This window comes from Mesocricetus auratus, unplaced genomic scaffold (assembly GCF_017639785.1).
Source record: "Mesocricetus auratus isolate SY011 unplaced genomic scaffold, BCM_Maur_2.0 Super-Scaffold_4256, whole genome shotgun sequence".
NCBI classification, from domain to species: domain Eukaryota; kingdom Metazoa; phylum Chordata; class Mammalia; order Rodentia; family Cricetidae; genus Mesocricetus; species Mesocricetus auratus.
Window position 1 is genome coordinate 49,970,891 of NW_024429182.1, and position 10,851 is coordinate 49,981,741.

Below are 10,851 nucleotides of genomic sequence, written 5' to 3' on the forward strand. Positions count from 1 at the left end.
TCTGTGGCCTTGACTGAGTCATAATGAGGCTCTTCTATCTCTAAAGTGCTTAAGGAGAATTGGTTGAACTATTCTAAGGTGTCCCTCCTGTTGGACCCTGCTCAGGTATCTGATCTTTACACCAGACAAAAAAGGCAGGCGAAATTAAAATAGTACTAGTGCACACTCAGCAGTGGGGGCAGGTGCTAACTGACAATAGGGTACAAATCCAGCAGTCTGTATATATTACACCACTGAGCAGCACCACACCCACAAACACTAAGGTGAAATGCATCTTTGTTTTCAAGATGGGGTTTCTTTGTGTAGCCCTGGCTATCTCTGGAACTCCTGTACACCAAGTTGGCCTTGAACTTGCCTCTGCCTCCCAAGTGCTGAGATTAGAGGCGTGTGTCAACACCCCCACCTAGTGAGATGCATTTGACACTGAATGATGGGAGGCTTAAATGAAAGTGAAGGAAAGGCTGAGGATGCAGGTGATGGCAATACAGGCCCTGGGATCAATCCTCAGCACGAAAAGGGAGGGGGGAGTAAAAGCGGATAACAGGAAGACATTCTAACACCCATCTGTGGAGACTCAAAGCCATTAAAGAGCTTGAATGAATCGAGACCAAGATGCTGCTTGTACTCTAGCCCCCCAATGGGAGAGGCCTGAGTCCCACAAGGAAAGTTGGCACAGACTAGCTCACAGTCGGGCAGCATGTCTCATAAAGCTGTCCCTAGAACAAGCACCATCTGTACCGCTTTCATTGTCCTTTGTCCTCTATTTTCTCAAAGACACCAAACACACACACACACACACAGTAGCAGCAGAGAACAGCTGAGCCTGAGGAGCTGAAGAAAACAGCTTTTTATTCTTCACTATAAGAACCAATTACAGAATCCAAGGTTAAAAAACGGACAAAAGATCTTTATTTCTGAGAATTGGCATATAAAAGGCAGAGGAGGAAAGGGGAGGGAAGAAAGAGCGGGCATGAGCTGGGGTTGATGCCACCTTAGGGCCCTCAAACTAATTAGCCAAGTCCGGACACCGGACAGTAAGAGAAACCCCCTTAGAAAATAAAGAAAACAAAGACATGGCAGTGCACTCTCCCTCCCCCGCCAGGTACCACCACCTGAATCTTACTCTTCCCCTCTTCCATCCCTTTTACAAAGGGAGGTAAAATTTTTAAAAAATTTAAAAAACCCTCCCCCCCCACCCAACTGTCCAAAGCAACTGTGGGTCCCAAGCCCCAAATTGGGTAGGTACACACACACAGGCAAGTTCCTGTAGGCTGCCTGCCATCACAGGCATAGAGAAGCCCAAAAAGGGGGAGCTACTGGCAGTCACCCCAAGGGTATCCACGTCCTCCAAGGACACACGCACCAGTCTCAACCCTCCCTTGCTCCTTGAGGTTTGTGTGCCCTGGGCACCCAAGCCTCTTCCTCTCATCCCATCTCCTCCCCTTACTAAGATGCTCAATCCTCCAGAACAATGGGCTCATTGGTGCTGGCAGGATGTGAGGGCGCTGGCACAGGAACTGGGGGCCGAATTGCTATCAGTGCTGGCTTCACCTTCAAGGGTAGGTTGGGCCTTCGGGCAGCTCGACGCATTTCCAGGTGAGTTAGAGCCTTCCTTAAAGCCCTGGTCAAAAAGAGCAAGAGAGAAACGGGGAGGAGCTCAATGAGCACCTACACACCTAAGACTCTACAATGCACTCTACAATTCTGACACCCACTTTTTTTGGGGGGGGGTTAAGACAGGGTTTTTCTGTATTGGAGGCTGTCCTGGAACTCACTCTGTAGACCAGGCTGGCCTTGAACTCACAGAGATCCTCGTCCCTCTGCCTCCCTAGTGCTGGGATTAAAGGCGTGCGCCACCAACGCCCGGCAACACCTACATTCTTTTCTGTACTTATCTTTCTCAGATACCCCTACTTCCAATGCCCCCAACTTGGACTGTCAGTCTCTCAGCCCCTCCCACGGTGGAACCCTCCCTACCTGGTCTCTTTTGTGGCCACAAATACCACAGGATTGGGAGCATCAGCAGGGTTTAGTTTCTGACGCTTGGCTGCTGGCTGTGAGCTTGAACGAATCCCTGAGGCTAGAGGCCTTCCATTGGCAGAGAAGGGGACCCCGGCCCCTGCCATCTGGAAAAGGACAGGGCAACATAATGAAAGTGCCGCCTCCCTCAGCTTCCTATCAGAAACAAAAGCCCACCCCATTCAGCTTTCCCAACCCATTTGGTCAACTCACAGTTTCATAAGAACGTTTCACCATAATGCCCCCCCAGGCCTCGGTTCTGGGTCAGCTGGTTCCTGTTGATTGGTGTCTTGGTGCCCCGAGGTGTTTTTGGTTTCAGAGGTGCCTGGGCCACTAACAGTGAAATGGGGGGGGGGGAGAGTAGAAAATGTTCATACCTTCTCTTGCCTGCACAATTTTCCTTACCAGTTTTTCTTCCTCTTTACCCTGGCCCAGCGACTTTCCCTTGGTCACCAGAGTAGTAGTAATAGAGGAAAAGGACTACAAACCACTTACACATATTTCAAAAATGACATCTAAGTATGCTTCCAGATCACAAAATACTTATGAAAAGGCACTACTGTGTCAAAAATGGGGCTCAATAGTAAAACACTTGCCCAGAATACACGAGTTCTGGGTTTTGACCGAAAGCACCACCACCAAAAAGGGAAAGAAAAAAAAAAAAGCATACACACATAGTTTGGACTCAGTGGGAAAGAAAAACTCGGAGAAAAAACCGGCTGGCAGCTTAACACCACCCAAACTGTTTCTCCACCTTCTACCCACCCTGGATCAAGTGTTTCCATCCCATACCCAGATCTTTGACGATAGTTGCCAAGGGCAGCCGCACCAGAGGGTGAATTTTCAGTGGCGTCTTGGCAGCCTTAGGAAGTCGGATAGAGCCTGGAGAAAGATGAAAGCCTCTAGACATTCTGCAATTTTGCTCTGGCTTTTTGAAATGGTCTTGCTGTATAGCCCTGGCCGGCCTAGAACTGCCCTCATCCTCCAGTACTTGGGCTATGAGCATGTATCACAATGCCTACCCTACTTGAGTCAGGGTCCTACTATGTAATCCAGGCTGATATGGAGCTCATTACACAGATCAGTCTGATAGGAAGTAGTTTATATCCTGTCTCAGCCTCCAAGGCATGCATCACCGGACATTGCAGATCAAAATTTCTGAAGGAGCTTCTAGCGCCAAAAGTTAACCCTTATCTACGAAAGACCCTCTGTGGCCTACTCTCCCTATTTTCATTAAACAACGGTCTCTGGCCAGAGCAACTCTGAACTTATCACTACCACCACTCTAGTGCTTACACTCTGCCTTGATGGCATTGGCATTGATAGGTGCATAGGGTCTTCGGGCAGCCCTCCTTGGCTGTAACAGGTCTCTGCACATCCGTCTGGCAAGACGAGTCAGCTTTGTGGTCTGGAGCAAGAAAGTCTGTCTGTTCTTAGCCAGCAACTTGGCCCGATTAGCACTGGTTGTATAAGGTGAGAGACTCTGAGCTTCAGGTCTGGATAAATGACCTCTTGAGTGTGGCTCCTGGAGGAATGACATATGAAGAAGGGAAATGGCAAGTCAACATCACACTTCTTTCCTCCATTTCCCCCAACTCTTTACTAGCCCTCTACCCAACCTCCCTGGCTTCTCAACGCTTAGCAGGTGCCTCTGCTCACGACTGTCTCCATATTAAGGAGTCAGGTTTCTGACCTTTGCCTAAAGCTCACATCTGTCTATATGCCTGCCTACCACTCTCCCCGTCCCCTACCTCTTCTTGCAGTGATTCTTTTCTATGTAGCCCTGGCTGACCTGGAGCTAACTATAAATACCAGGCTGGCCTCAAACTCAAACTCATAGAGACCCATCTGCCCCAGCCACCATACCCAACTCCCACCCAGTGATTCTTACTGTGGTGCCCCGAGCTGCCCCTTCAAGCTGGGTTGGGGTCTTCAGTCCCCCATACTTCTTCCAGTAAATCCAGCAGGAAGCACAAAGACGACACTGCATGTTAGGTGGGCCCCAGGCATACCACTGGGCAGACTGTGTGGCTACAGGAACAGAGAAGAAATATGCTAGCAGAAAACATGCCACTTGAGCTCCTCAAACTCCTAGGCCAGAGAAACAGGCCACCCACCCCCAGCATCCCTGTCCCTCCTTGAAACTCACTGTGGCAGCTCTCGCAAGTCAGGCCCTTCTGGAATCCAGCCCCATTCATGCCGGGTTTTGAACCCACAGAAATGATCTGGTTAGGGTTTGGCTTAGTACTAATGAAGGAAACAAGAAAACATATAAACTAGTCAAAGAAATAACTCACTTCTATCTGTCCCTCTCTTTCCTACTATCCCACCGCACCCTACCTCATCACTCTCTCTGGAACGCTGGGGATTGAACCTAGGCCCTTGCCAATAGTGGGCCCACACTTATCACTGAACTACAGCGTCTACAATTTGCTTCTGCCTGCGGCTCACCCCCAATCACAAAGGAAGAAACAAACTGGGAGAGGAAGGAAAGTACCCTCCCTTCCTGCCACACTTACTAGGTGGGGATGTAGACCTGTTTCAGTTTGCTGTCTGCTTCAGCGGCTTTCAATCTTTTCTGTTAGAAGGAAAAATAGAAACTCAGACCATCTCAGTACAGATGAAATCAAACAAACCAAAAGGCAGAGAGGTAAGCAAGGCGGCCTCCGTCCAACCTCCCAGCCATAAACCATACCTGTTGAATATACCGATCTGTGGTTTTCCACATGTAATAAAACTGGACTATGCTTGCAAGTGACTTCCAGGGTAGCTAAGAACAGCAAACAGAGGATGAGATGGCATCTGGCCCTAGGTTCTAACTCCCTGTTCTCACCTCTTCTAGTCCTATTCACTTACAAAGTCCTGGCGGATATCATTGAAATCCTTCCCGTACTTCTCTAGAGCCTCCTCAAACAGCATGGCTTCAGAAGCAGACCACTCCTCCATCTCATCGCGACACAGCACTGGGCCCCCCTGTGGCACCAGGGTTGACATGGCCTTGGCCAAGTCATAGCTATTTTTTTGCAATGTGTCCATGGCATGGAACTACCAAACAGAGAACAAGACTGATGACTTGCTGCCCTTTTGAGTGCACTGCTGTCTCCATGACTCCCTCTTTTCCTGCCCAAATACCCACCAACTTGTGCTTACCAGGGTGATATCTCGGGACGCAGCGGCTGCACTCATGTGCAAGCTTGGCTGCCGAATGGAGCTGCTGCAGTCTAGGGCTCTTGCAAAGGTTCCCACAGCTCTAAGGGAAGATTGAGAAGTCAAGAAGGGAAGAAAAAACTTCAAGCAGGCTCAGATCTAAGAAGAAAAATGGATGGGCCCCAGAACCGGGTTCACTCCCCAACCCATCTTCCTGATCCACCCACCCTCACCGGGCCACCACGAGAAACTGATCAATCTGCCGGTCTGTGAGAGGGTTGTCTGGGTCCCAGACTTTCATCTCCATCTTCTGTTGGTTTCGATTATCTGATTCACCTGAGGAACCAAGCAACAGCATCACCAGTGAGGGAGAGAGGAAAATAACTGATCTCTTAGTCACTCACAATAACTTCCTCCTCTTTTCTGCTTGGATTCTTCTTTTTTTTGTTGTTGTTTTTTTTTTTCCCCATGACATGGTTTCTCTGTGTAGCCTTGGCTGTTCTGGAACTTACCACAGACCAGGCTGCCCTCAAAATCAGAGATCCACTTGCTTCTATCAGCCTCAGAACTCCCCTCCCAGCTGTGCCCATTCAGTCTCTTTCAGGGTCCTAAGTCCCATTCTGGCAAGGTTACAACAGAAAACCTAGCAAACCCAAGTCATAAGAGTCACAGAAACTTACTACTCTGATGCTTACCCTCTGCCAAGCGATCTGGAATCTCAGCTTGGAATTTGCAACCAACTCTGATCTCCCCTTGATCAGCTAGAAGTGTCTTCTGCACAGGGTCAAACACCAATGAATAAAAAAAACAGTCCTAAAAATGAAGAGAGAGGTTGTTAATGGGCAGGAATCCACATGGGCAGTGGGGTACATCCAGGCTCATCAACCATTACCTCCTCACTTGCCCTAAGTCCTGGGGGAGGGGGGCAACATCTTCTCACAATATCTCCTTACCTCCTTTTCCAGATACTGGTTCAAGATATCTGTCTCATTTAAGAGAGTTACACTGCACTTCCCCCTAAGACAGGCCAAAAAGGACTGAATGAGCAACACATACCCTCCATCTACCATCCCCAACACAGCACCTGCTTCTCTCCATCTTCTAAATAAGGGCATACAGAGGACACAGGGGTCCAGGTCCTCCTATACCTTATGTGAGTGGCTGGTAATGATTCAAACTGCCGAGAAAGAAAAAGCTCTCGGTGTTTCAGCTGATGTCTCTGCTGCTCTGAAACCCCTGGCTGCTTTGATTCCTCCTCAAACTCCCCTAGAGGAAGAAACAAAGTCAGAAACTAGTTCAGAAACAAGGTACTTTGGAATGGCTAGCTAGCTAGTCCAGGTAAAGGACATCCTACCTCAGCTGCTGTGCCTCACTTCCCTCAGGCATCCTACCCTTCCCCTCCCAGCCTTCCCTGTTGGCCTCACTGTGGAGTTCAGTCCTTTAAATCCTGTATAAGGATGCCATAGAAATGCACCCCAAACCTAGCTGCCAATGCTGACACCCCTCCTAAAACACAAATATTGCCATAATACTGCATGTCACATTTAGTTCTTTCTTGCTGAACCAGCCTGGTGATCTAGAAGAACAGCACACAGGATTCACTTTTCAGCTCCTTTTCATGCTTCAGGACTCTGTGCTGTACCTGAAATATCACATGCAACTGACTTCTCTTTCTACTTGGTTAACAACAGTCTGTGGGGCTTTCAAGAAAAGCACCTCTCCAACCAGTGCCAGCACCTTCCTCAAGAGGCAGCAGATTGCACTGAACTCTTGGTGGAAACAGTTAACCTGGCTAAGTGCCAAACAAAGTGGGTGGGATAAAAACGTAAGCACTTGTTCATTGGTGCACTGTTCCCCTGAAGAACTGGGTGTACCACAGCAAGTGGGGGTGGGGGACCCTGTGTCTGTGGAGTGGGCTCCACCTCTCCCTACTGTGCTCTAGGAAATCCAGGGATAGGGCAAGGAACACCACACCCCCTACCCATCCTGATTGGACAAAGCCAAGGTCAGCCCCTGCCAGATGGGGCTGGAAACCCCAAAGGGCCAGGAAACTTGGTAGGCCCAGTTCATTAACCCTTTGATGGCTATGGCCTGAAAAAACAAAAATTTAGGAAAAAGGGGGGAAAGTAGTTAAATGGAAAAAATTTGAAGATGAAGTAAGGTAGATGATAATTGGAATAGAGAGGGAACTAGGAAAGTTCAAGAGCTTTCCTGCCTTCTAGATTCCCATCAGCTCCAAAAATGTTTTGGCTTCACCTCCAGACTACAAGATAAGCCTCCCCCATTATTATGCAGGCTTCTCAAAACAGTATCTTCCTCTTCACCTTGACCATCACTCAGTAACCACTATCCCAAAGTCCCCAAAATGTCCCCATGTGCCTTGTTTCTCTAAAGCTCTTTTCATTCCCTATCTAAATCTCTCTCCTTTCACACACACAAGCCACATTCTGGCTTTTCTTATCATGGTCTCCCCACCCTGCTCCCAGTCCCAGCCCCAACAAGTAACAAAAGGCCTTGCTCGGCAGACCAGGCACTTCCCACCCCCAAACTCACACCCTGCCTTGGGCACGATACCAGGGGAAGCACCTGCAGGAACAAGTCTAGTCCTCAGATCCTGGGGAGGGGGAGAAGGGGAAGGAATGAAAACACTCACTAGCATTACTGTCAGCCAGGCTGTTGAGGCTACTGGAAATATCCCTTCGCCGGAAGAGACAGACAACCTTTGCTTCCACATTGCCATTGGCAGTCTAGAGGAAGAAAAGCAGGGCAATGAAAACTAGCCATTTGAAAGTGGATGTACAGTAACAAAGGCATTAACCCTCTAAGGACCTAAGTAAAGAGGCCAAACACTCAGCAGTGAAGACTTAATATTCAAAGATAATTCCAGGACCAATGAGATGGGTCTCCATGAGTTTGCTAGCCTGGTCACAGCAAGTTCCAGGCAGCCAAGGCTGCATAAGACACTATATACTTAAAAAAAAAAAATACAAAGAGACAGAATTCCTTTACCCCCAGAAGTGAAAAACGTTGGCTTGGCTCTCAGCAGCCTTCCTCTATACATCGAGTGCACTTTCACCTGGATAGGCTCTAAGCCTAGGTCAGGCTTTCCCTTCCACTTGTAGTTATTAAAGGACCCAGAAGAAAGCATCTGCTTCACTGCCGCTCCACTCACCTTGTTTAGCTCCTCAATCCGTCTAACCAGGTAAGGATTGCTAGAAGAGTTCTCAAAATAGACGTAATCTGCAGAAGGGGTAGGGAGAAACGAGATCAGAGAAGAAAACCAGAGCACCCAGAAGAGAAAGTGGATTTGTGTGACCAAAAAAAGACAAATGCTAGGTAAAGATGATGTGGACATGAGCAAGAAGAAAGACTTAAGAAGTAAGTGAGGCCGGGCGTTGGTGGCACATGCCTTTAATCCCAGCACTCGGGGACAACCTCCAAAGCAACAGAGGAACTCTGTCTCGAAAAACAAAAACAAGCAAACAAACAAAAATGAGTTCGAGGCCAGCCTGATCTACAGAGGGAGCTCCAGGGCAGCCTCCAAAGCAATAGAGAGAAACCCTGTCTCGAAATCCCCCAAAAAAGAAAAGTATTAGCTGGGCAGTGGTGGCCAATAGCACTCAGGAGGCAGAGGGAAGGAGTTGAGGACAGCCTGGTCTACACAGCAAGTTCCAGGACTGTCAAGGATAGACGTAGAAACCCTGCCTCCAGAAGACAGAGGAAAATAAGTATCAACCATCTCGAAAATCAAAAGAAACCGGGCGGTGGTTGCGCAAGTCTTTAATCCCAGCACTCGGGAGGCTGTGAGTTCGAGGCCGGGCTGAACCGACAGCCTCCAAAACAATACAGAGAAACCCTGTCTCGTAAAACAAAAGACAAAAAAAAAAAAAAAAAAAAAAAAAAAAACAAGAAAAGAAACAAAGGAATTAGCCAGGCAGAAGTTGCTCACGCCTTTAATCCCAGCAGAGGGGGGCAGAGTCAGGTGGATCTCTGAGTTCGGTGCCAACCTGGTCTATTTCCTGAGTTCCAAGACAGCCAAGGCTACACAGAGAGTGTAAACAAGTTTTTACTCCATACCCTTGCAACACTTAGCTCTAAAATCAGATCCTCACAAAAGTTAAACGGTCGGGGCGGGGTGGCGAACCCCTTTGATCCCAGCACCCAGGAAGCAGAGGCAGGAGGATCTCTGAGTTCGACACCAGCCTGGTCTACAGAGCGAGTTCCAGGACTGCCAGAGCTTCAGAGAAACCGTTTCGAAAAACCGAGAGAGAGGGGAGAGGGGGGAGAGAGGAAGGGAGAGGAGAGGGGTGAGGAGAGAGGGGAGAGGGGAGAGGGGAGAGGAGAGAGAGAGGAGAGAGGAGAGAGGAGAGAGGAGAGAGAGAGAGAGAGAGAGAGAGAGAGAGAGAGAGAGAGAGAGAGAGAGAGAGAGAGAGAGAGAGAGAGAGAGAGAGGAGTCGAAAAACCAAAGAGGGGGGAGGGGGAGGATGAGAACAAGGATTTCCCTGGAGTCCACACAACTCTGCATTGGAGTTGCACCCCAGTGTGGGAGAACTGAGTAAATTGTTCACTCCACCTCCCTCACCTTCTCGAAGGAACAAGACGCCAAAGAAAAGAAAACCCCTGAGAAACTGGCTCCCCCGCAGCTGGTCCCGCAGTCACTCAGGCCTCTTCCAAGCCCGCCCCGGGATCCAGTCGCAGGCTCGGAGCACCGTTCGTTGTGGGCAAGCCTCTGCGGGCGACTCGGTTCCCGGTAGCGTCGCCGCCGCGGAACCATAGGTCTCGGTTCCAGTTCCGGTCGGCGCTGCGGCCCGTACGACCCCAGATGTGGCTTCCCCGCGCCTGCGGACACCGAGTCTCCCTGATCCCGGCCTCAACCTCTTCCGCTCGGGGTACTCACCTCCCACCCGGTACATGTTAGCCGCCATGGCCGTTCCCGCCGCCGCCTCCGGCCGCACAAAGAGGTCCGGGAGACTCGCGGGGGTAAAGATTAGCTCCAGACGATGCCCCCAGCGTGGGGCTGACGCTTCGCGGAAGTGTCGATGGGGCCCGCGCAGCCGGCACCTCTGCTCGCTCAGCCGTCGCGGTTCATCACTGCTCGCACGACGAGGACGCTGCTATAGCCTCACGCCCGGGACACGGAGGCTGGCGCCGGTCTGCTCGGCTTCTTCCGGAACGAGCTCGGTTCCTGCCTGACCGTAGTCAGATTCCGGCTCCTAGCGTCTTCACGGAGTCACAGCAGACGTGTGGTCCCAACCGCTGGGAAGATTTGCCCTGCCGGCGTCCGGGTGGTTCGCCTCCTTCCGGAACACCTTCGGCCGATACGGAGAACAAGGCCCAGGGCTCGGCTCAGGTCGGAGAGCAAGACCCCGCCGATCGGCCACTTCCGGAAGGAACTCGGCTCTTTTCGCTCAGCCACGGCCCCGCGCTCGGTTATTTCCGTTGCAACTCGACCCCGCCCCCGAGGGCGGCAGGGAGCCGGATTTAACTCTTTACTCTTTGGATCCCTGCAGCTCCGACAGTGGCCTCGAAGGGGCGCGCACCCTCGCGCTTCTTGAGGTTATTTGCAAGCCGCTTTGCCTGTTATTTGCATATTTGGTCAGAGCTCCTTTTTTCCCTTCCCGCCCTGCACTTTTTTCTTTCATCCCAACCCCACTGGGCCCCTGAGGCACTCGCCGCACTCCATAA

General features: G+C 50.3%; 1 protein-coding gene across 1 annotated transcript; it reads right to left on the bottom strand.

Annotated features, from left to right (window-relative positions):
* Nucleotides 1–886: 886 nt before the first annotated feature.
* On the bottom strand, nucleotides 887–10,717 carry Mta2 (metastasis associated 1 family member 2). Its single transcript, XM_040747997.1, is given in 19 exon segments — nucleotides 887–1,621; nucleotides 1,978–2,126; nucleotides 2,233–2,265; nucleotides 2,267–2,352; nucleotides 2,812–2,901; nucleotides 3,316–3,544; nucleotides 3,911–4,050; nucleotides 4,169–4,266; nucleotides 4,539–4,597; nucleotides 4,715–4,789; nucleotides 4,876–5,064; nucleotides 5,170–5,269; nucleotides 5,400–5,502; nucleotides 5,862–5,979; nucleotides 6,120–6,183; nucleotides 6,315–6,432; nucleotides 7,820–7,913; nucleotides 8,339–8,406; nucleotides 10,064–10,717. Coding segments are annotated over 19 exon segments (2,007 nt in total). The 5' UTR covers nucleotides 10,092–10,717; the 3' UTR covers nucleotides 887–1,455.
* Nucleotides 10,718–10,851: the final 134 nt, after the last annotated feature.